The 24497-nt window shown below is 37.6% G+C and overlaps 1 protein-coding gene across 7 annotated transcripts in view; it reads left to right on the top strand.

Moving 5' to 3' along the window:
* Positions 1-24151, top strand: part of LOC134211754 (GTP-binding protein RAD) — a 96142-nt gene extending 71991 nt beyond the window's left edge. For 6 of the 7 annotated variants that reach the window (XM_062688935.1, XM_062688940.1, XM_062688934.1 and 3 more), the window contains 3 exons: positions 15640-15820; positions 15878-16011; positions 17763-18085. In XM_062688935.1, coding sequence (XP_062544919.1) covers positions 15640-15820; positions 15878-16011; positions 17763-17906 — 459 coding nt within the window. In that variant the 3' untranslated portion in view covers positions 17907-18085. Of the gene's footprint in view, positions 1-15639; positions 15821-15877; positions 16012-17762; positions 18086-23410 lie in introns of those variants that run through there. The other variant, XR_009979083.1, reaches the window with a different exon arrangement.
* Positions 24152-24497: the final 346 nt, after the last annotated feature.

Here is a 24497-nt window from a genome sequence, read left to right as displayed (position 1 = left end):
CTACTCTTGAATCAGTTGCATTTTTTGTAATACAAAGATGCGATATGAAGTCAACTATATACATCTTGCCTTCTGAATACCCAATAGACATTGTAAGATAGTTTTGAGATATTTTGGGGAGGGGGGTCCCGTAGCGTAGTTGGCTACACGTTCGCCTTATAAGCGAATGATCATGGGTTCGATTCCCAGCCCCTCCACCAAACCCTCGTCAGTCGCCGGATCCGCAGCCCATACGGTGGCGTTTGGGGTACGCGCCTTACCGTCACGGCTGCCTGATGACGACTGACAACCTGTTCTTCTCGGAGGCATTCCTCCAATGTTACCCGGATTAAATGGCAAGCGAACAAAGCAACGATCATTGGATACACGACATGGACAAACGGACAGTAGATCACGGCACAGTAGCGGTTAAGAACACAGAGTGCCTACCAAATAAATATACGAATAAAAAAAATATTTTGGGTCATCCAAATTGTCCTTGAGTTCAGGACTTCGAATCTACTCTTGAATCAGTTGCATTTTTTGTAATACAAAGATGCGATATGAAGTCAACTATATACATCTTGCCTTCTGAAAACCCAATAACCATCGTAAGATAGTGGTTTTTATTTTATGATATTGATAAAGTAATGGTTGGCTACAAAATCGTGTAAAGCCCGAACCACAAAACGGTCCGGAGTTGTATAGGTACTACTTGATTTTACGCCAGTTGGCGCGGGGAAAATTCAAGAGGGTAGGCGTAATAATATTGACGTACCCTGATGTACCGAAAGGTGTGCGACATTTGGATTTGGTTTTAAGCGTAAACTACATTAACACCGTTACCGTTACCATACATTCGCTATGACGTAGCGAGCTTCATGTTTGTTTTTAGTTTTGATATTTTGTCAAAATCATATAGTCAATCAAGTAACGAAATGATGATGCCTAGGATACCTATTTAGCTTGTGGAACTGTGTGCTATAGTTCTGGTTCTAAACTTTGTAACAGATCAGTTTGTTGAAATAAACACAGTGTGTTGTCAAAATATAATGTTTTATTTGTCAGTCACACATCATACAGCTCACTTAAATCTTGGCACAAATACGATTTAACGCTTTCATTCAAGGAATATTACAGTCCGTACAAATGAGTATAAATAATGGTGTAGAATATCACTTTAATTTCATAATTTCATAATTTCAAACCTATTGTGATATTGAAAGTCGAAAAAAGAGGCTGTTATAAATGTAAAGCTATTCGGAGCATTGGATCAGTTATAATTAACTAGAAAATAATAAAACTATTTGAAAATTACTATTCAACACCAAATTACTCTATAAATATTGTAATCGATTTTATTTGAAAAAGGATAAATACGACTAGAGGTGTGAAGTTCTGAATTCCAGGGCAGCTATGGTAACCTAGAAAATTTTAACGCTGTTATACATTATTTGCGAGGCTTCCAAAACATTTAAAAGTATTGTATAATATAAAGTACTAGTTTATTTGTGGACGCAGTAGCGCCCGTGGCCAGTGTTTTTTTTTTGTTTTTTTTTAATATAAACGGTTTATGGTTTTCATCAAATGCTGTGTCTGGTTGTCTAAGGTTGTCACTGGTTTTGTTTTCTGCATCTGATAGTAAAAAAGAATTGAGGTGTCAAATATTTTATTTTTTGTGAGAATTTCCTCGCGTGCTGCGTCTGGTTGGCTAGTCACCGGACAGACAAACAGGGCTATTATATATAGTATACCTAATATATTTCTGTGTATCATACCAAGCCATGAGAGTTGGATTCACGGCTATTATTTTTTTGTTACAATTGTTGAAAAAGATCTGAACTCAAGTGTGACAGTTTCAAACATCTTGAAACTATTTTATGATGACTGTTAACCTACCACATGATAAAATGCTTTCACAAACTCTGAACTAAATGGCATTTTGGATGTCCCAGAAAATCTCGTAACCACGTTAAGATGCCTAATGATCTCTCAGAAGATAAAATGAGTATAGCATATCACAACCAGAGTGTAAAATAATCGAAAATTTTTAGTGAAGTCCATTTTCCATCCAAGTCCATTCTTCATTTGTCAGTTCACTTCCGACACATTCATAGTCGGCTCTGGACAGTCAATATTCAGTTGAATATTAGTCATTGAATATTTATGCACATTTTACAAATTGATGAATTATCTGAAATCTGAACACGTTTCAAATGATTTATCACACAGGACTGAATCCGATTTTCATTCGCGAGGCACTTTCAGCGGTAAACATCAACATAAACAATGCTAATTATGTTTTTTTCTGCACATAGTAAACACATTCAGTGACAGTCGAATGAATGAGTTCGTGGAGTAGTCGTCTGACTTTGTCATTCTATGTTTTGAATATTCATGCGATGTTTGTCAAAATTCGGACCGAAGTTGCTTCATGAAGATGAATATTTTAAGCTCTGATCACAACTTGCAATGCCGATTAAATCTGGTTTACAAGCATAGGTCCTAAGCTAAGAGTTAGAAGTTAATCTAGAAGACCCAGATCATCTCGTATCCATTTTATGATGTCTGTCCCAGAAAATGGAATGAGTGTAATTTATTACCCATCGCCACTTAGTATAGCAAGCTGTTGTTACAACTGTAGATCCCAAGTTCCAAACTCAAGGGAAGTTTGAAAGACATAGAACATCTCGAAACCATTGTATGATGTATTTTTTCCTTCCAGAAGGTGAAACAAGTTTAGTTGTTTCTATATCACAACTTATAATAGCAAAAACATCTGTAGTCACAACTGTGAATCTCATGTTTTGAACTCAAGGATAGCTTAGATGACCCAGAACATCTCACAGCCATGTTATTATGATGTCTGTTAACCTTCCAGCAGATGAAATTGGTAAAATGATTACACATCACAACTCAGTATAGCGAAACACCCACCTGGTACAACTTTAGATTTTAAGTTCAGAATTCAAGGACAGTTTGGATGACCCAGAATATCTCAAAACTCTCTTACGATATCCCTTGGCCTCCCAAGAGGAGTAATGGATATAAGTGAATGCCTATTGACGCTTTGAGTACTGCAAAAAGATTCTCTTCCAGCTGTAGATCACAAGTCCCTAACTCAAGGACAGTTTAGGTGACCCAGAATATCTCAAAACTCTCTTATAATATCCCTTGGCCTCCCAGAAGGAGTAATGAATATAATTGAAAGCATATTAGAGCTTGAGTACCGAAAAAAGACATTCTTGCAACTATAGATCTTAAGTTCAGAACTCAAGAACAGTTTGGATGACCAAGAATATCTCAAAACTGTCTTACGATATCCGTTGACCTCTCAAGAGGTCTTCTTCTTCTTCTTATTGGCATTACATCCCCACACTGGGACAGAGCCGCCTCGCTGCTTAGTGTTCATTAAGCACTTCCACAGTTGTTAACTGCGAGGTTTCTAAGTCAAGTTACCATTTTTGCATTCGTATATCATGAGGCTAACACGATGATACTTTTATGCCCAGGAAAGTCGAGACAATTTCCAATCCGAAAATTGTCTAGACCGGCACCGGGAATCGAACCCAGCCACCCTCAGCATGGTCTTGCTTTGTAGCCGCGCGTCTTACCGCACGGCTAAGGAGGACACCTCCCAAGAGGTGTAATAGATATTAGTGAATGCCTATTGAAGCTTTGAGTACTTGAAACAGATTTCCTTCGAGCTGTAGATCAAGTCACGAACTCAAGGACAGTTTGTATGACCCAGAATATCTCCAAACTGTCTTACGATATCCGTTGACCTCCCAAGAGGTGTAATGGATATAAATGAATGCCTATTGAAGCTTTGAGTACTGAAAAAAGATTTTCTTCCAGCTGTAGATCTCAAGTCTTGAACTCAAGGACAGTTTGGATGACCCAGAATATCTCAAAGCTGTCTTACGATATCCGTTGACCTCCCAAGAGGTATAATGGATATAAGTGAATGCCTATTGAAGCTTTGAGTACTGAAAAAAGATTCTCTTCCAGCTGTAGATCTCAAGTCCCGAATTCAATGACAGTTTGGATAACTCAGAATATCTCAAAACCCTCTTACGATATCCCTTGGCCTCCCAGGAGGAGTAATGAATATAATTGAAAACATATTTAAGCTTGAGTACTGAAAAAGGCTATTCTTGCAACTGTAGATCTTAAATTCAGAACTCAAGAACAGTTTGAATGACCCAGAATATCTCAAAGCTATCTTACGATATCCGTTGATCTCCCAAGAGGTGTAATGGATATAAGTGAATGCCCATTGAAGCTTTGAGTACTAAAAAAAGATTTTCTTCGAGCTGTAGATCTCAAGTCCCGAACTCAAGGACAGTTTGGATGACCCAGAATATCTCAAAACTGTCTTACGATATCCGTTGACCTCCCAAAAGGTGTAATGGATATAAGTGAATGCCTATTGACGCTTTGAGTACTGATAAAAGATTTTCTTCCAGCTGTAGATCTCAAGTCCCGAACTCCAGGACAGTTTGGATGACCCAGAATATCTCAAAACTCTCTTATGATATTCGTTGACCTCCCAAGAGGTGTAATGGATATAAGTGAATGCCTATTGAAGCTTTGAGTACTAAAAAAAGATTTTCTTCCAGCTGTAGATCTCAAGTCCCGAACTCCAGGACAGTTTGGATGACCCAGAATATCTCAAAACTGTCTTACGATATCCGTTGACCTCCCAAGAGGTGTAATGGATATAAGTGAATGCCTATTGACGCTTTGAGTACTGAAAAAAGATTCTCTTCCAGCTGTAGATCTCAAGTCCCGAACTCAAGGATAGTTTGGATGACCCAGAATACTCCAGAAACACATTGCGGTGTTTTACCACCTTCTATAAGATGTAACGAACATGGTTTAATACTCGAATAAACTAAGAGTAACAAAAAAAAACTTTTTTGCAGTTATAGATTTCAAGTCCTGAACTCATGGATAGTTTGGATGGCCTAGGACGCCTAAGGAAAATTAAAAATATGTTTTTGTATGTCACGATAACTCAATGGATACGTTTGAAACAAAATCTTTTTTTTAAACAGTACAATCCGCTGCCAATATACTTAATATTGTATTGTTCATATCTTAACCAAGTTCATGATGTTCTAGGTTCCCGTAAGGACTTTATCGCCCATGCCTGATATTTTTCCCTGATAGGGGAGTAAAGTTCAAGCTATTTTGCTGAAGAGACCGTTCACTTTTATCCATCGTGCGATTTTATACATCTATTTTTCTGTTGGGGTCATATATGACCCCGTGGCACTATAGGATTTCGGGCGGACATTAATCGAAAATGTCATGTCTTCCGAATTATTTTAAAATATTTTCTCTCCATTGTCAATACTCTAATTAAGAGAAATTCTGAATTTGAAGTCTCTAGGTGCACTAGTTCCAAAGATATAAGGTGTCAAAGTCAGAAATGGGTAAAAAAGTTAACAAATTTCCTGAAAAATATTTTACTTTCAACTATTTATTGAAATATTTTCTTAATGTTTTTCTTTAATGTTAATACATCATTACAAAGGTAATTGTATAAGCTTTAAAATGGTATGCAAAAACTAATGGTTACATTGTGAAAAAAATGAAAAAATGCGGAAAAATATTTTTTCCAAAACGACGCTATTTTCAACTTTGATAGTGAAGAACTTTTTTTCCTCAGAAATCCCCGGGTTCTTTTATGATGCACATCAAGGACGAAGCTTCGACTAAAATTTCCCGAAATAATTTCTTGCCAGTATTTGCAATTAACAGAGTTAAATCACTTTGATTTTTTTTCATTTATTTTTTTACTGTGTTTTGCCTCTCTCGTACTCCAAGGTTAATGCTCATTCCAAAAACGAATGTTTGATAGAAGGCCCGGAGATCCGTAGTGGTATATATCAACTAACTCAGCTCGAAGAATTGAGGTGATGTCTGTATGTGTGTGCATGCGCGTCTGTATGTATGTGCGCAAATCGCCATTTAGACGCTTATTTGTGTACGATTTGCTCGCAACAAGTTGCATTCGACGCAGAATCCTGTCCCATTGTTTCCTATTTGAAATTGGGCCAGACTGAACTATGGGCTCAAAGGGTATGGTCAAAATACATGTATTGGTAATAACTTCGACTTTATTTATAACAATTTTTTAACTTTTCAAAGGAGTGAATGAATAAAACCCCAATACAATGCAGCACAACGGTAACGGTAACGGAATTTATATATTTCCTGTCAAATTTTACTGGTTCCGTCGCCATTCCGCTGAATTGCGTTTGGGGCTTGAGTGGTTTGAGTCATTTCCTAAACCTATTTTTCTGAGCTATTCATTAGCTACTGATGGAGAACTAAATATGAGGTTTCATAGTATGTAAATATTTATAAATCTCATGGAATCAATAATTCCTGACATGTTTATTGCAAAAGTAAAGACGAACAATATCTTAGTTAGTACGGAGAGTATGAAATTCTTGCTAGTGTTCATGAATGTCTGGCTAAAGGTAGGGAAATATTTATTCACTCATCTACACTTTGAGGTTCACTGGCTGAACAACCAGCGGAAAGTCAATATAAAAAAGAAGAAATTTAGAACTCATAATGCAAGAAAATGATCAAGAGAGGCAAATGTTGACATTTTCTTCGTGCCTTACATGAATCAGATCTATTTTAAGCTCGATTTGGATAACGAGGAGACATTGGAAAAAAATTCACTTAGTTATTCTTATGCCATGCGTAATTTTGTAATATTTGAAGATTTTTAAAAGTTCTTTATCCTCTGATACTTTAGATGAATTCATGTCATCTTCCATCGTTGATGGAATTGAAGAAAATATCATTAAAGATTTAAACCTTCACACAGAAAAAGAATGATGCTATATATAACTTGTAGAAATCATGAAAACAAATCAAAATAATTTAAATAGTGTTGTTATTCAAATTGAAAGAAATTTGCTTTTCGGAACAATGGAGCATTGTGGAATGAATGAATGTTCACATTTTTGAGAATATATTATTCTCATTTATTTTTTGAATAACTTGTACAAATGTCATGGGATTGCGATTTCTAATTTGCTAATACCCTTTTTCAAAAGTTATTTCCAATTCTGATTCTTTAAGAAAATTGTTTAACTATTTTTAGTGGAATGTTTTCACTGTCATAAGACGAGTTTAGTAAAATTCCATTTTATTCCACCAACTCGTATTAGTTCTACATATACGTATTTCGACCTGTTAGGACGTCTTCAGTGTCTCGTACTTTACTCGTTCTTGACTTCTGATTCTTTGATTAACATTTAATGCTTTAGGATCCTTCAGAACCTAGTACTTTGTCAAACAGATTGTTCTAAATACAAATTGTGAGGCATGAGAGTAAGAACAAAAAAAATATCACAGAATGTCATGAAATTAATGTCTTTTAACATTAATTCGGTTCTCTCGCCGCCAACTTCAGATTTAGAGCAATGAAACGTTATTAGATTTATTGGTAGGGGAGGCGTTTTGTTACTTTCTTCCCACAAAAATGATTACCTTCCGCAAAAATATACAAAAATATATAGACGACAGTCCACAAATGAGGATGGAGAAGGGGGAGGGTTCATGATGTCCATAAATTGCTGTACTTAGTTTTGTACAACCCCTTCCTTCTCCTCAAGAAAACATATAAAATTAAACTTCCTAAATTGGATTGCTTTGTCACGTTAATCGAATTTATGAAAAAAAATATTACGTAATTCATAGACGATCCCTAAAGGGGGGGGGGGTGTTAGAAATTATATATTCATGCTATTTCGACCATACACAGCTAAAGCAAAGTGGAAAATCACTTGAAAAGTCCAATTTTATTTTTGACCGCTCGCTTGTATGGGGATCCCCCATAGTGCGTGGGCCTGAAAGGGTTAACTAATATTCCACGTTCGTTTCAATATTACTTCTCGTGTGTATCTAACGTGTCTTATTATTATTCATGTTGACTAGCGATCCACGTTAAACTCATCGTAAATTTAATTGAATCGACACCACTTGCCGATCCTGTTCAATAACGTGTTTTGAACATCGTTTCCTGTCGGTCGACAAGCGATTGGATGCAGTTAGTTATTGGAAAGGCGCATTGGGAAAAGAAAATAGGTTCTTCTCAGGATCAACATTTTATGGAAAGAAAGAGTTAATTGCGTTAAGGGAACATCCATAAATTACGTAACGCTTAGAGGGGGGAGGGGGGTTGAGTGAAGTGTGACAGCCCATACAAAAAGTTTTGATGATTCATACAAAAAGTGTGACATAGGGGAGGGGTTGAAAATGGTCGATGTTTGCGTTACGTAATTAATGGATCTTCCCTAATGGACTGTTTCGGTGGTATCGGATTTGGCGTGGTAGCTTGGTTGCTGTTAGTGATTCTATCCATTCAAATTTACTGCATCATCCTCCACCGACGCGCTATCAAATTCGCTATTTACGATTGAGTTTTGTACTTTGAGGAAAGATTATTTCGGATAGTCGGATCAACCTTCTTTTGTATAATATAGTGGCTTTTGTAAAAAATCAAAAAAGACGCCACCTCAGTGGAAACTATCTACAGCAACCACCCATCGGTGAACGTCGCTCGGACAGACAGATGCCAAGAGATAATGTTTTGTAATATGAATCTTGCGAGAAAATTTCATAGGATTCTTAGAATTAGTCATTCTCCGAACGGTTCGTTGTCTGCTGCGGAATCCCGATCAAAATGGCTCGCGCGCGTCGAAAAGCAGCTTTCTTATTGTTTGGGCCTAAGCAGAAATTATAGATTTTGAATTTATGTTGCGAGAGCCACCCTAGGCGCGTGATCACTCTGATATCTCCTTTTAAATTATTAGCAACAGCGCATTGCACACCGTTCGTTCGTTATCAAGCGATACGGTATGTAGATAGGTAAGAGATAGTGCCGATCGCTTCTCGATCGCTCAAACCGTTTCTACGGTATAGAAACAGCAGAGCAGACGAGGGCAGTTAGTTGATACCAATAAACCATCGCGTTCGGTAGCTCGTTCGTTCTTTTCAATAAACAGCACTTATACTTTGACCCGCAGAATAAAGTGTGTTTAGAATCGCCAAATAAAGTTAACGTCAATAGTGACCGCGAACAAAGTGAATTTCTATCTAGTGACAATATCACCGCGCGTCTCAGTAACACCGCGTAATCATCCCGGAAGTTATATGTGCGCTAACACTTATATCTAATGAAGAAATTCCATTAGCCCCGCCCCTCCATTAATCGTTATGAGTGCACATTATATTTACACCCATACAGATCACAAAGGTGCGGGGCTAACGGGCTTAATTTATTTAAGGTGAAGGTGGGTTCCGTACCAAAACAAAGCTTTGAAAGTATTGGTACAATAAAAACTGTCATATACTGTAGTAGTATTGGTGTCGTATTTATAATAAAAACAAAGAATATTAGTAGGGTGGTTCAAAAACGACCCAGCACCACCACGCTCACTCGATTCCGTCCCATGTTCCGAGTGTCCTCCAAAAACCGATTTGAACAAAACCTATTTGAACGCAAGCCGGTTCAAGTTTATATGAAAACTAGTATGGGAAACTGAACCTTTTATTACGCTGGCTAAAGTGCCTCCCCTCCAAACGCTGGCGAAAAGAGAACCCGCATAGCTGAAAACAACATTCCAGAGACTACACTGAACGAAAACCGCATCGCAAGAAAGATCAATTGATTTCGTAACGCAAAAAAAGCATTTTACTCACCCCCATGTCACACTTTTTGTTTGAAGCATCTGCCCCTGGTGCGATAGTGTAGACTAGACTAGACTAGAAGTATCTGCCCCTGGGGCGATATATATCACTGACAAATTCTGGGTACATATTTTGTTGAATTGCACGTTTCACTGATGCCTTCTGGGAAGCCCAATTATCATACTAAAGATTTGCAACCTCAATTAAAATCGACTCCCAACCATTGGAACGACCATTCAATATGGATTGTCTATGGAGTTCTTCTTCTTCTTCTTATTGGCATTACATCCCCACACTGGGACAGAGCCGCCTCGCAGCTTAGTGTTCATTAAGCACTTCCACAGTTATTAACTGAGAGGTTTCTAAGCCAGGTTACCATTTTTGCATTCGTATATCATGAGGCTAACACGATGATACTTTTATGTCTATGGAGTTAAAGCTCTTGAATATTTCTTCCAGTCATATGGTCTCCCCCCTCGCCATGGCCCAATGTAAGAGTGCTAGAATCAGAATAATGTTAAATTAAAGCACGCCATATCAACTGTCATACAAACCTGAAACGATCTGTGCACGGTAAGCTTCTATTCAAACCAGCCCAAATCATCGGATGACACCCAAATTATAAATCATATTCGACTGAGCGTGGCGGAGCAAAAATATTTTTTGAACCACCCTAGTTATTAGTTTGCTGCTGCCGGTGCCGTTGTTGACATTTGCTCCGCGATCAGTTTTTAATCGTTTTTTTCGGGCAAAAATAGCAGTTTATATTAGTGCTGTCTAATGAGCAGCTCGAAGTAGCTCGAAGTTGTTCCCGTATCCAGTTTTCCGCGAGCGGTAATGGCCGCCAGCTTGCCTGCGGGTTAGTCTCTGATTTGACATTTTTGGAGGTCAACTGCACCCACCGCTCCGAGCATTCTGACCAATGTGGCATAAAAGAAGGTGCTGATTAAGTGAATTCAAGCCTTTTTATATACCACATTGATCAAAATGCTCGAACGGTGGGTGCAGTTGACCTCCAGAAAAGTCAAATCAGAGACTAACCCGCAGACAAGCTGGCGGCCATTACCGCTCGCGGAAAACTGGATTGTTCGTTCTTTTTTGTCAACAAATGGGCATGGGCAGGACAGGGAGAAACTTCGAACTACTTCAAGCTCTCATTGGACAGCATTATTAAGTTTTCGGTTTAAACAAGTGACTGATTTCGAAAAGTGATGTTTAATTTGCATTCCATCAACATTTCGGGCTGCTCATGTGCAGATAAGTGAGTCAAAACTTGATTTTTTCAGTGCCCTTTGAGAAGAAGTGAAGTGCAGTGATAAACCCACCAAATCGCGAACGGCTAATAAATTGGCACGAAACTGCTGATTAAGAATATTATTCAAGCCGAAATACATAGGACTCTTTGGATAAACATGTTCATTATCATAGGAAGTGAATAAATATGCTGTGAACAGGTTAGTAATTTGAATATTAAACTTTTGTTCGAAGCTGTTCGTTGAATTCGAATGTTGGTGGGAGAGGAGTGCGGGCGGTGTGGGATTGACCGTATAAGGTTCGGTGCCATATTGACTGCCATCGTGGTACTCTTCCAACTATGTCCTTAATACGCGCGAGCCATTTTGATCGAAATTCCGCGGACACAGCAACACGAAGGCGTGGGTAGCAGTGGCAATGCTGAAAATTTATTCCAAATGGTGGAGGCTTAGCGAAAAATCATCAAGTGGCGGTCGGTCAATTTCAACGCAAGGTGCCGACAAGCGTTTGGATGCAGTTAGTTATTATAAAGACGCATTGGGAAAAAAAATTGGTTCTTCTAAGGACCAGGATTTTATTCATTTTATTTGAAAGAAAGAGCTAATTTCGAAAATGGATTGTTTCGGCGGCATCGGGTTTAGCGTGGTAGCTTGGTTGCTGTTAGTGATTCCATCCGTTCAAATTATTTGCACCATATGCATTACGATTGAGTTTTGCACTTTGAAGAAAATTCATATCGGCATAAAGGAGAAATAAGCAGAATCAAAAGTGGTGTGAAACCAAACGCAAATATATTTATTTGCAACGTTTGGTTTTCGCCCGCGATGTAAGCGTACGTGGTAAGGATTGTGATGTCCCCGACTGAAAGCCAGTCGAGTGGCTTCAGCGGCCGATGAGTCATATTAATTCCACGGTTAGAGACTCAAAGTCCATCCAACTGGGAACAACTATTTGATATCTTGATTCAGTTGGCCTCCGAGCAGTTTGCTCAATGTTAATAAAACGACACAAATTATAATGGCAAATACCATCAATTTCGAATAGCTACGTAGTCCTACGTCACCTTTGCGTACAACCCGATTGGGCTGCACTATAGATAGTGGAATATATAGATGAGCGAAGATAAATCCACTGTCTCCAAACGAACTGTCAAACGTGTCTCCAAACGAGCATGACGTCACGATTTCAATGGAAACGTTAAGGGCTGTGACGTCATATGCGCGTGTGCACGGGCAAAAAAATCGACTCAGCCATGCTTTCGCTCATCTATAGATTCTACTATCTATAGGCTGCACCTTTGAGTTTTTTGTTGTAAAATCGGTATAAATATCCACATGAATACCAAAATACGGGTAAAAACTCAGGGGATTTTTTTTTCTCACAAGAAAGAAGGGAGCCTCTGAGCCTCTGTCAACTCGTTTTATTACAACTATTGGTTTTGGTGGGACGTTTTATTACACTAACAGACATTTAGCCAGGTCAAATTCAAACTTATACTCAACGACTGCGATAAAAGTGTGCATATGTATATTGCGACATTTACTCCTATTTAGACTTACCCCAAATAAATGATTATCACAGTCGAATCTCGCACTCGATTTCGCAGTGCGTCAAGGTTACTGCTGAGTAAGGTTACCTAATTTTTCCATACAATATTTATTTTGAAATACCTTATTTTGATTGGCCTTGCATCCGACAATCAGCAAATTCGATAGTCAACAATAAAATAAGTTTGTTTTCATCATCGTCTCAAAGCGGTTGACAGTGCGAAGTTCGAAAACGGGGTGAGAAGGATTATCACAGAAAGCTAAACAATTGTGAAAAGAGCAATACTCGTCCGTTACGCATTCCGTAAATATCACACAGTACGTGGAGCGTGGAGCATTCGAGGCGACGAGGTACCGACGATATCGATGATGATTAAGGCACAAAACAGATAGATAACATAGAACAAATTACTGTTTTAGAAAACAACTCACTGTGTATCAACAGTACTCAAGGAATGTAAAATAACAACATTGCCAATGACAACGACATTATCCTTTCTTGTAAATGTTGGGACAAACTCAACTCGCAATAAGCGTTTGTCCCAAACTGCAACAGAATAGGACAATTATCGCCTGCCACGCATTTTGAGAAGTAGTCGGTTTCCGATGATGTTTTTGGTTAAATTAGTATCAGTTATCATAGATTAGACATAAACTTAACCATCTGTTGACATGATTTGCGTTTTACTTCTGAAATAAATAAGTTATCGCAGTTTGAAAAGTTTACAACAATTACCTCTCCATGTTTGTTGCAAATAAAATGGAACGCAACAATGTCTTTATCTTCTGCAGATGGAGACAAAGAGTTATCGCTATTCTCTTTTGTCGCTTGTTTTTCGCATTTTTCAGCGACAATTACATTCCTTGACAGTACTAACAACCGACGAACGGAAAGACCCGTATACCCAAGATGTAAGAAAACGACAGAAAAGCATGCGCTGCTGTTCTGTCTCATGCTCGTTGTTCAGTAAAGCTTGAACTCCACCAGTAGGTTCGCTAGTGTTCCAAAATCGAAGATGAACCACATTTCAAAGCTGTTATGTGATTAAGGGCTGATGCCCACGTAGCGTTTTTTCAAGCTGCGTGCAGTGCACGCCGCGTCCACGCAAGGTACCCAGCATCAAATGTAGTCGTGCACACGTTTACGTGTGCATTACTCCATTTGATGCTGGGTACCTTGCGTGAACGCGGCGTACACGCAGCGTAAAAAACCGCTACGTGGACATCGGCCCTAAGAGGACTGCGTACGCGCGTCACTGCTCGATTGTACATCTCTCTCTCATTCAGTGTTTTTCAACATATCCACCTACCGGAATAGCGTGGTGTTGGTTTAATATGTAAATTATATCTTCCTGCTTCGTCAAAATTGAGGGAGGTTTGTATATGATAAGCTGATCGCTGGAAATGGTTGTGTTAACGATTTCCTTTATAGTATACAGGAAAACGTTTTTTCAATAAAATGACCTCAGTCGACAATGCAATAATATTTCTTCCGTATTTCTTGAGGATTTTTCCAATTTCTAGGAACGCAAACTCGAATGTTCGGCTTCCATTAGCGCGCGTTAGGGAAACATTGTTCCTAAAATTTTATTATAATTATGGTTAAAAATGAACATTGTTAATTGATTGTTATGCACTTCACAAGAAGTTTGGTGGTTTGAGAAGGATTTCAGTCTCTAGCTATACTTAACGTAGTCCTGCTGAACAAGGGCCAAGCGTCAACGTTCGGAGAACCGAATGGCGAGTCATGCATCGATGTGACCTTCACGGGATGGACGGTGGAGCCTGAGTATACTGCTAGGGACCATCAGGAAATACGTTATACGAACCGAAGCGGACAGGCTAGAAAAACGTCGGGTGTTCAAAACTGTTCAAAAATGCTAGCTGGGTAGCTATAGCTGATGCTCTGCATCGCTTAAGATTATCTGTGCAGGATTCTGAAAAGTTGGTCAGCAGTCGATTGATGTGCCAGCAGGTGTTCCACAGGGATCGATCCTCGGACCGGTTCTGGGGAACATGATGTACGACGTAGTATCACGCTTAAATCTCTCGGCTGGTGTGAAAAAAGAAGGCTTTGCGGATGATGTAATAATGCTAGAGGTCACAGGCGCCACTCTTGTCGAAGTTGAATTGAAAGCTTCATACGCGATCAGCATAGTCGAAGAATGGCTAAACTCAAGGAGGTTGGCGTTAGTATTAGCACATCACAAGACTGAGGTTGTTGTGGTGCATAACCACCATGGGTTGCAGCAAGCGAGTATAAACGTAGAGACCTGCACAGTTAACTCCTTGAGGTCATTAAAGCATCTGGGTGTGATAAGCTGAATTTTACGAGCCACGTCGATTATGCATGCCAAAGGGCTTCATTGGCGATAAAATCTTTATCGCGAATGATGTCCAACGGATCGGCAGTGCAAAGTCAGGTGCGTAGGCTTATAGACGAATTTCGCGCCAACTCGACCAGCGGTTGGCAGTACCATCTCAGAATCGAATGAAACTTGGTGGACCTAAAGATATGGTATTTCTAAGCCAATCTCCATACTTAGTTTTTTAAAAATGGTCAAGAGTAACATTTGAGGAGGGCCTAATTGTTTCCCATTATTTTTTTTAATGACAAGACTTACAAAAAGTGTTGTATGGCGGACTGTCGTGAAATTCCCAGAAGCTTTTTTGGGAAAAATATCCAAGAAATAAAAAACCGATTTCTACACTGAAAGAAATTAGTTAAAAAATTGAAATCGATATTACAAAACGACCTCATCTCAGAAATCGATGATTTTTTTTCTGTAGATAGGTATTTCAATTATCTAACTTTTCTGGGAATAATGTTCCTGTGACATATTTAGGGAAAAAAGTTTTTCTAACATGTTGAGTGAAAATTTATCAGCGTGTGTTATGCCTACAGCGCCAAATATACACGGAAGAAATAAACTACCCAATAGTGAGTTCAATTCACCCAACCTCGAACATCCGTACGGGAAGCCAAAATTGAGAAATGGGGTCGATGCATTTCTTGTTTTTTTACCTTCGACAGTTATAAAATGTAAAACTCAGGAAATAAATATAACTATAACTGTACCATTACTAAAGATGCCCTTAGAATGCGTTGCTGATATAAATTATTTGTCAATTTCAGGACGAAATAAGTAAAGCAGATGCATATATGGTAGTTTACTCAGTAGTCGATAAAAGTACATTTAATCGAGCAGAGCAAATTTTGAATATGCTACATGATATGGACCTCACACGCACACGTCCTTTAATTCTGGTCGCCAACAAAATTGATCTAGCTCGATCTAGAGCTGTATCTTCTCAAGGTAATATTGCGAAATATTTAAAATTTACCCAGCATTAAACTAAAATTGTTATTCAAGATGGAAAGTGTTTGGCCTGCACTCATAGGATAAAGTTCATAGAGGTATCTGTTGCAATTAATCACAATGTGGATGAATTATTAGCAGGCGTTCTATCTCAAATTCGTCTGAAAAAGGAACAATGCGCTACACAGGTAAGTTTCCACTAATAAATAAACGCGTTTTTTTAATAAGATTATTTAACTAAATTGTCAAGAAAAAATGTATTATCTTATTTTGGGACTGAACTGCATATAATATTTTTTTTTAGATATTTTCTAACAATGACATTGCAGCATCTCGCGTCGTTTGTAACACTTATTATTGTACATCTATTTTGATCTCTGTAATGTTTGTGTTTATTGTCGTTAAGTTACATCAACGTGTTCAGCTTAAAAAGTAGTAATAAGTGTAGTATAAATGCACTTTATTTTTCAAAAAACGACTCACAAGATTGAATTCATTATAGGTTAAAGACTGTTCAGTTTATAAAAAGAACACTTTGTATTGTCGATGTTTCTTAAACTATCAATCTATTTAGAAATCTGTTTTTTTGTTGTTGTTGAATATATTATCTGATCTTTTAGAAATGAAATCCAATTATCAACGAAACTAATTCAGAACTTTGCGATATTCATAATAATCTCAATACGTATATATATATATATATATATATATATATATATATATATATATATATATATATATATATATATATATATATATATATATATATATATATGTGTGTTTAGAAACGTCAACTACATTATCTTAATTGAGCAGATGTATGAGCTATGACATCAAGTTACTTCATATCAAATAATCTACTTCGTATTTTAAATATCCCCATTTCACATCGCCATGGTAAGGAAAATCAGAAAGGTGTGACATTTTGTTTAAATTTTAGTTGATTATATACAGCAAGAAATGCTTGGTTTTAGAGCTTTACAGCAGTTTTCGAATATCCTGTCATTTAGAATACATTTAAAAATTCAGAAAATAGGGGAAACCGCCAAATGTTGAACGGCTAATTTTGTCGCAAATAGGCGAAGAAATTAGCCGTTCAACATTTGGCGAATTACCCTAATTAAACGAAAAAAAAGAAGAACTATTCTCCAGTTTTTCTCGAAACTTTTTTTGTCACTTACACGACTTTGCGACCAACCATTTAGGCTGTGAACCATTCCACGGATTCATTTAACTTTTAGTTAAAATTTGACAGTTCGATGATTATTTCGCCGTGGTTAAAAATAACCCTGCTCCGGAGCATGGTTAGATTTGACAGTTCGATAGTTAAACTTTGTTCGCTAGAAAATTGGCGCCAAATCCATTTCGTTCCAAATAACTATCAATCTGTCAAAACTCAAATGGGTCGGCTTCGGAGTGAAATTTTAACCACGATGGGAAAATAACCATCGGAATGTCAAATTTTAACTAAAAGTTAAACGAATCGGTGGAATGGTTCACAGCCTTAGTAGAGTTATAAAGTGTATTGGAGAAAACGAAACTGAAACTGTTGAAATGCCATCTTCTACAGAAGTTGTAGTTTTAAAATTTCAAATAAAAATACAGCTGAGCAGTATTCCAGTTATATTTTTTTAACGAAACTTCATAACTGGAATACTGCCACAAATTTGCAACAGAATTTACTCGAGTTTCATTTTATTCAAAACAAAAGTAGAAATTTATTATATCAATGTAATCTTAAAACCAATTCAGATTACAAGCTAAATAACTAGAACTAAAAAAATAAATATAATAAAATAAATAGAACCTTGATGTCAAAGTTCACACATTTTGTCTTCATTTCATATGATATTAAACAATAAAGTTTGTTATCTGAACAGGCTGTTAGCTAACATGGTTCACTGACCTGTATTACATATATAATTTCATATAATTCTAGGGATGCATCGAGCCATCGTCTGCACATTGGTATAAGAACCGGAATGTTGTTCGCGCATCGATGAAAGCACGCCAAATGATAACATGGATATTTGGAAAAGAAGACTCCAAATTCAAAAATTGTGAAAATTTACAAGTTTTGTAAAAGTTTATACAATTATTTAATTTTCCACGATCTGTAGTTTTTATATACCTTTTTTACAAACTCAAATATGTTAAAGTAAGTGTTAAGTATTAAGCAATTATAAAATATTTTTTATATGTAATAATCGATTTTCCTCATATACAAGCCCAATAAAATAGAGCACGGTTTGAACAACGTTATTGGATTGCTAATGTCATTTTTCTAACTTATAAGTATTTTTTATGATAGAATTAGGGACAGAAGTGTAGATTTGATAGTTCCGTTAGGTATGTAGAATTTATGGTGACGATATGAATCGAACGATCATTACTTTTGCTAAGGTTTCAGAAGACGAACTTTAACTAATTTTTATTGCTAATGACATACATGTATTCATCTCTTAGAGTAGGTGTTTCAAGTTTGATTAACACTATTATCCTTATTTGCTATGATACATGTTTTAGTTATTATTAAGAGTCGGTCTCATTTGGAGAATTAAACTTAAAAGTGACAGTAGGAAAATTAAAAAATCACCCGGTCATAAGAATGGCTGGTGCTACTCAGCAATTCCAATAGGACATCGATGAAAAATGATGTCTGTCGAAAGTAATTATGCACTGAAAGCAGGGTTATTTGATAATTATTGAAATGTCACTTTTAGGTTAAATTTCATTTTAATTCTCCAAATGAAACAGAACCTAATATACATTTCAATTGCCTTTGGCAGTTAAGATTTTTCTTCTGGTTGAACTGAACCATGTGGGAATTAACGAATAACTTGGTAATTATTTTTTCTTCACTGGCAAAAGAAACAATGAATCTTGCTCATCGACGAGTACATTTATTTATGATATCTACTGTCACTACACAGAAAAAAATCCGTTGTAAAAACTACTATTTTGTAGACTACGCTGTTTTTAAAACTACCATGAAATTTCAGTAAATTTCACAATGGTTTCAGAGAAATTCACCACTGTTTCAGTTCATATATGACAATATTCCGCATGGGCCACAGTAGATTTTTACTGCGCACATGGTAAAATCTAACGGGTTTGTTATCTGCTGAAAATCTTCGGTCCTTATCCTTAAAATAACCCTCGGAATGGTAGTTTCCACCTAGGTGTTGCGGATAGAAACGATTTGGTTGTTAAACTGAAGCCAAAATTTTCTATTGGCCGGCGCCAAACATTGAAGATTGTGGTTATGTTCGTTTTAGATCTTATATTGAGAAGTATTGTTATTATTTGGGGAAAAAATAAAAATAAACTTAGTTTGAGTTTGCATTCTTTGTAACAAATATATTTACATTATATTTCGAGTGGAAAATTATTAGAAATATAACTAAAAACCACTCGTTACGAGATTTCACAGCTTCAGATTCAGATTCAGCAGCTGATTGGAGCAGGAATGTATGTACCAATCGTAAATCATGTAGAATCTCGCGCATTTGTGCGCCTTCATGCAGCATGGAAAGAGAAATTATGTTGTATCATTGTCAACAGAACTAGCGCCTTCTGTTGACAATGCCACAACATTTTAAATGAAACTCGAAGAATTACCACACTTGCGCCTTTATTTGTGAAACACGCAACCAAAAACAAATTCAAAACGATCATTGAAGTCATGGTCGATTAGAATTTTTTTAGGCTACGTCTCTTTGACTGTGATCATATTATACATTCCAGGATAAACAATCGGATCGTGATCATCTCAATCAGGCTCCGTTGAATCGTGCCGGAGCATGCCCATTTATAAATTGTATAATAATTTATAAAAGTATAATTTACACACGGCGGCTATTCAGCTATGGCAACCCCATTCGAGGGCTTATTAAATTTAACAGCACAGACTCGCACCCTTCAGTAAAGTTTATGAGCGCGCTGGTTTACTTACGCGTTACCAACACGAAGGTCTGAGTGTTTGAGAAGAGCGCGACAATAAGGCTATCTGACGTTTATCATCTTTCTCTTGCACGCGCACAGCCGGGATAGGGTTTGTTTTCATACGGAAACGCTTCCGAAGCGTTTCCGTATGAAAACAAATCGTATCCTTCCCGAGCGCGTGCAAGAGAAAGATGATAAAACGTCAGATAGCCTTATACTATGCGAATGTGGAAGTATTTTTGTATTACTCAGCATTATACAAGGGTTGCAGACGTTTAGTCATCTTTCTCTTGCACGCACACACAGAAAAAAATTCCATGGTAACGGTAACTATTTTGTAGACTACGCCATGTTTTTAAAATAACCACAAATTTTCAATTAAATTAACCACGCATTCGGCCAAATTCACCACTGATTCAGTTCATGCAACAACATTCCACCAGGACCACAGTTGATTTTTACTGCGCGCATGGTAAAATCGAACGGGTTTGTTGTCTGCTGAAAATCGTCGGTGCGTATTCTTAAATTAACCCTCGGAATGGTAGTTTCGACCGCAACATTTTTTTGCGTGCACAAAAAGGATATGTTTAGTTTGCATCGGGAAACGCATCCGAAGCGCTTTCCTATCCTCCCCATGCGCTTGAAAGAGAAGGGTGAGTAAACATCAGCAAGCTCTATGAAACGACGCAGCTATACTGTACATCACCTTAGGAAACGCCGCAATGTTATCTCCCCATAAGAATCGAGTATACTGGCAGCAAAAAGTGCGGTGCGTCGTTTCCCAAAGGGAGCGCCGCGTGTAATTTTGGGCAAATGCGTTAATACATATGTACATATTTTCATCTGCTTCCCGATCACCATGAAGCCAACTCTTCTACTCTGTCGCCGCCGCTAGAGTAGATGTGGCACAGTGGTCGTTCGCTAATTGGGGCTCGATCTCACCCCAACTATTGAATCCCGTTTGTTAATTGGAGCGTTTTGCATTGAATTTTGTTTGTCATTTGCTCGAAATACACGTTCCCCGGGTTTGGACCACCGTATTTCCACTTGACATCATACGAGGGCAATATTAACATTTTTACTTGCGTTCAAATAAGAGTGAATTCCCACGAGGAGTTTTTAAATCGTGCATTCGTTTCCATCGTCACCAGAAGTTGACCTCCACTCGCTTCTCCACCTAGGGTAATGTGCCCAATAGTGGACCCCCAACCAATAGTGGACCCTCCAGCCATTTTTGCATTATTACAACACAATGTAAACATTTTGCTATGAAATTCCATTGGGAGAACCTATCTTACACTCCTATGATTTGACTACATGCATTGGAAATGCTATGGAAAGTAAAATTAGATGTTTTTTTTTACAATTCTATAAAAAATAAACACGAGAGTGCCCATTATAGGAATATTTTGGAGGGTCCATATTTGGAAAGAAGAACGTCACGAAATGGAGCATGAAAATCAAATGAAGTGTCGGCTATAGGGAAGCAATTTCCTATTATGGACCCCCAGGGGGTCTACTATACACGGTTAGATGACTTTACCCATTAATGGGTACTATGTTATTGTTGATATTATTCCCACCGTGAAAAATTCACCCATTTTCTTGAAAAAGTGCCACTACCCATTTTAATGAGTAGTGGCGCTTTTTAAAGAAAATGGGTGAATTTTTCACGGTGGGAATAATATCAACAATAACATAGTACCCATTAATGGGTAAAGTCATCTAACAGTGTAGGGTGAATTCAGTCAGACTTTAAAATGTTAATTCCAACGAATAACGTCGAGTATTTGAGTGTTTTATGTATGTATCGTAATGAGGAGATGCAGAGCTTGATATTAGATATCACGCAAAATTAATATTTAGAAAATTTTAACTCCTTATGCCAGGAAGAGCAAAATTTCGCTACTAGGGGGTCCACTATTGGGCATTTTACTCGATATACACTGTAGATTCTATAGACGAGAGAAGACACGGATAGGTAATTTGAATTCAATGTGTTTTCCCCATTTTTTGCAGTGTACCACATGAGTTTGACGTCACATGCTCCTTATGCTTGGACTGCATTTGTAATGTCATGATTGATTGGCTACCAGGGTTTGCAGAAATCGCTCTCAATAGATAACGAACAACGATAAAAGAGAGGCAAAAACTGTTCCGAATAATAACAAGCCTTGATAACAAATTTATCAAACTTGTATACAAGTGCGAACAAACAGAATCGGATAGGCTGCACCCGCAAAAAATGGTGATTCTGGCTTTGTTTTCGCTCATTTCGTGTTGGTTACTGCACACCTGTGTAAAACAAGTTGAAATGCATCATCAGAGCAAGTGCTCCCCGCATTTGGAGCTTTCTAAAAGAAATTTATCATGGGGTATAGCCTCCCGAATCAGTTCTCTATCATGACAACTGCGAAAAAAGTCTCTCGCGGGATGCTACGTATCGTATATGTTGTCGTGTTCGGAGGAGACGGCATAATACCCGTCTCAATCCCTACATATGTACCCGTCTCAATCCCTACATATGTACCCGTCTCAATCCCTACATATGTATACAGAGATGATAAGTGAGAGACTTGCTCATTCTCTTTAGGATTCAATCCCTGTTGGCTACATTAGCTAACAGTTTGTTTGGCTACAACACAGTAGGCACCGTTGGTGCTGCCCCCGATTTTGTTTGTTTGACATTTGCACACTATTTAAGTGAGACGTTTGTTTCTCTGTGGCTACACTTTTCTTCACCTCACCTTCTCTTTAGAATCTACCTAATTCTAGACCAACATTTGAAAAGGGCGTAACAGCCAAAATTTATTCCTTCTGATTATTCGTCTACATGTATAGCTATATATGTGGAAGAAGAATCAGAAGGAATAAATTTTGGCTGTTACGCCCTTTTCAAATGTTGGTCTAGCTATAATGTTTACACTTTTTCGTGCCTGCAGTCTTTCAGGGCCAATTTCTTCACCTCCGCTTAACTTATCTAACCTCAACTTTCTTTTCGTTCAAGTGAATTGAATTAATGTGTTTACACGTTCCATTCGCGTTCGATTCAAGCGACTTGCTCAATTCACTTGCCTTGTCTAAACGTAACATTAGTCGGACAATTAAATATATACTTTCGTTCCTAATTGTATCATAAAAATGTGTATCTTAGGGCCAATTTCTTCACCTTCGCTTAAATCTTAAGCGGTGCTTACCTATACGTTTAAACATGGCAAGCGTAAGCGGAGATGAAGAAATCGGCCCTTAGGTTGATAAATGACATGCCAGCATTCCCACAACATTGTAAAATGCGTCTCCTAGAAATATACCCATTTCATAAGTTTGAAATTTGTGAGACAAACATAAATTATATCAAACAGATATAACACTTGATAACAATCAATCAATCACTTGATGCGTTCGTATTGGTTTTGCTTGAGTTTGACGTTTACTCACTATCGCCATCTGGTTCTGGATTTGCCTAAGTTGGTGCAAATAACAGTTGTCGTTAGTTTGTGTATCATGCATTTGATTAGTAAATACTTCATATGTTATGTGGGTTTGTCAGTGATTGTTCAATCAAGACGCACTTTTTTTTCATGGCGATTTTCTGTTTTACATACTGATGGATATGAATTCAATCCACTTTCTAATTCTTAGATAAATTTTGGAACTGTAAAAAAGCAACTACCGCTGGAGCTGGAATGCAGAAAACTATTTATTATTTCTTACAAATCGACCATACTTGTTTGCAATGGATATTCAACCAACAAGCCTAATATCGGAATTAATCATGGACCAAGAAAAAGTACACTTGTCTTAATATCAAAATAAAAAAATTAAAGTAAAGTTTTCTAAAATCAGGAAAAATAATGGAGGTTTTATTTACTAGCAACGTGCACACACAATATTTTGCGCTTTTAGAAAATTCAGATTAGTATCAAGAAACAAATAATCAGTTCAATTAATTGCATATTATTCGGCAACTCGGCCGTACGAAAACCATTTTTTTGTTAAATATTGTCTATCCGGATAAAAATTAGACCGCTTTTTATACCGAAGTTGGATTTTTCTCCAGATACAGGCAACTTTCCCAACTTCGGAAATAGTGCGCTAGATTCGCCTAAAGATGCGCTAAACAACGCATCAATTAGTTTGACAGATAAAACACAGACAAACAGACATAACACTCGTCAAATTTCCATCGTTCACTGATTTACTAGTAAATTCAAATAATCATTAGTTGGCCAATCGGTCACTAGCGGCGCGCGTATCGGATTTACTCGAGTTTGACATTTGCTCACTACCGCCATCTGGTTCGTGATTTGCCCAACTAACTGAAATCAACAGATGTCGCTAGTGTTTAAATTACGATGAATTTGATGAGTGAATGTTCAATGTGTTATGTCTGTTTGTCTGTGGATAAAACTTCGGTTCGGAAGTCCCGACTTCCGAATTCTAAGTTGGTGCTACGCCGACAATATCTTGGCTGTGCATTGTCCATTTCGAAACAAATGATTTTCGTACGGCCGAGTTGCCGAATAATATGCAATTAATTGTAATCAAGTGTCGGTCTTCCATCGTCATTAGTCGTCTGAGTACACGCGACCGCAGCTTAAGGCAATCAAACTCATCAAATGCTTTAGCCAAGCAAGCCTTTGGCACAGCAGAGTGTGATTGATTCGCACTCTATACAAATCCGCCCAACCCGTTGTTGGGGACATAGAATGCGATCCACTCGTTTAAT

The sequence above is a fragment of the Armigeres subalbatus genome, chromosome 2 (assembly GCF_024139115.2).
Source record: "Armigeres subalbatus isolate Guangzhou_Male chromosome 2, GZ_Asu_2, whole genome shotgun sequence".
NCBI lineage: Eukaryota > Metazoa > Arthropoda > Insecta > Diptera > Culicidae > Armigeres > Armigeres subalbatus.
Note: the sequence above shows the minus strand (reverse complement) of the source record. Positions and strands in the feature narration are given on the sequence as shown.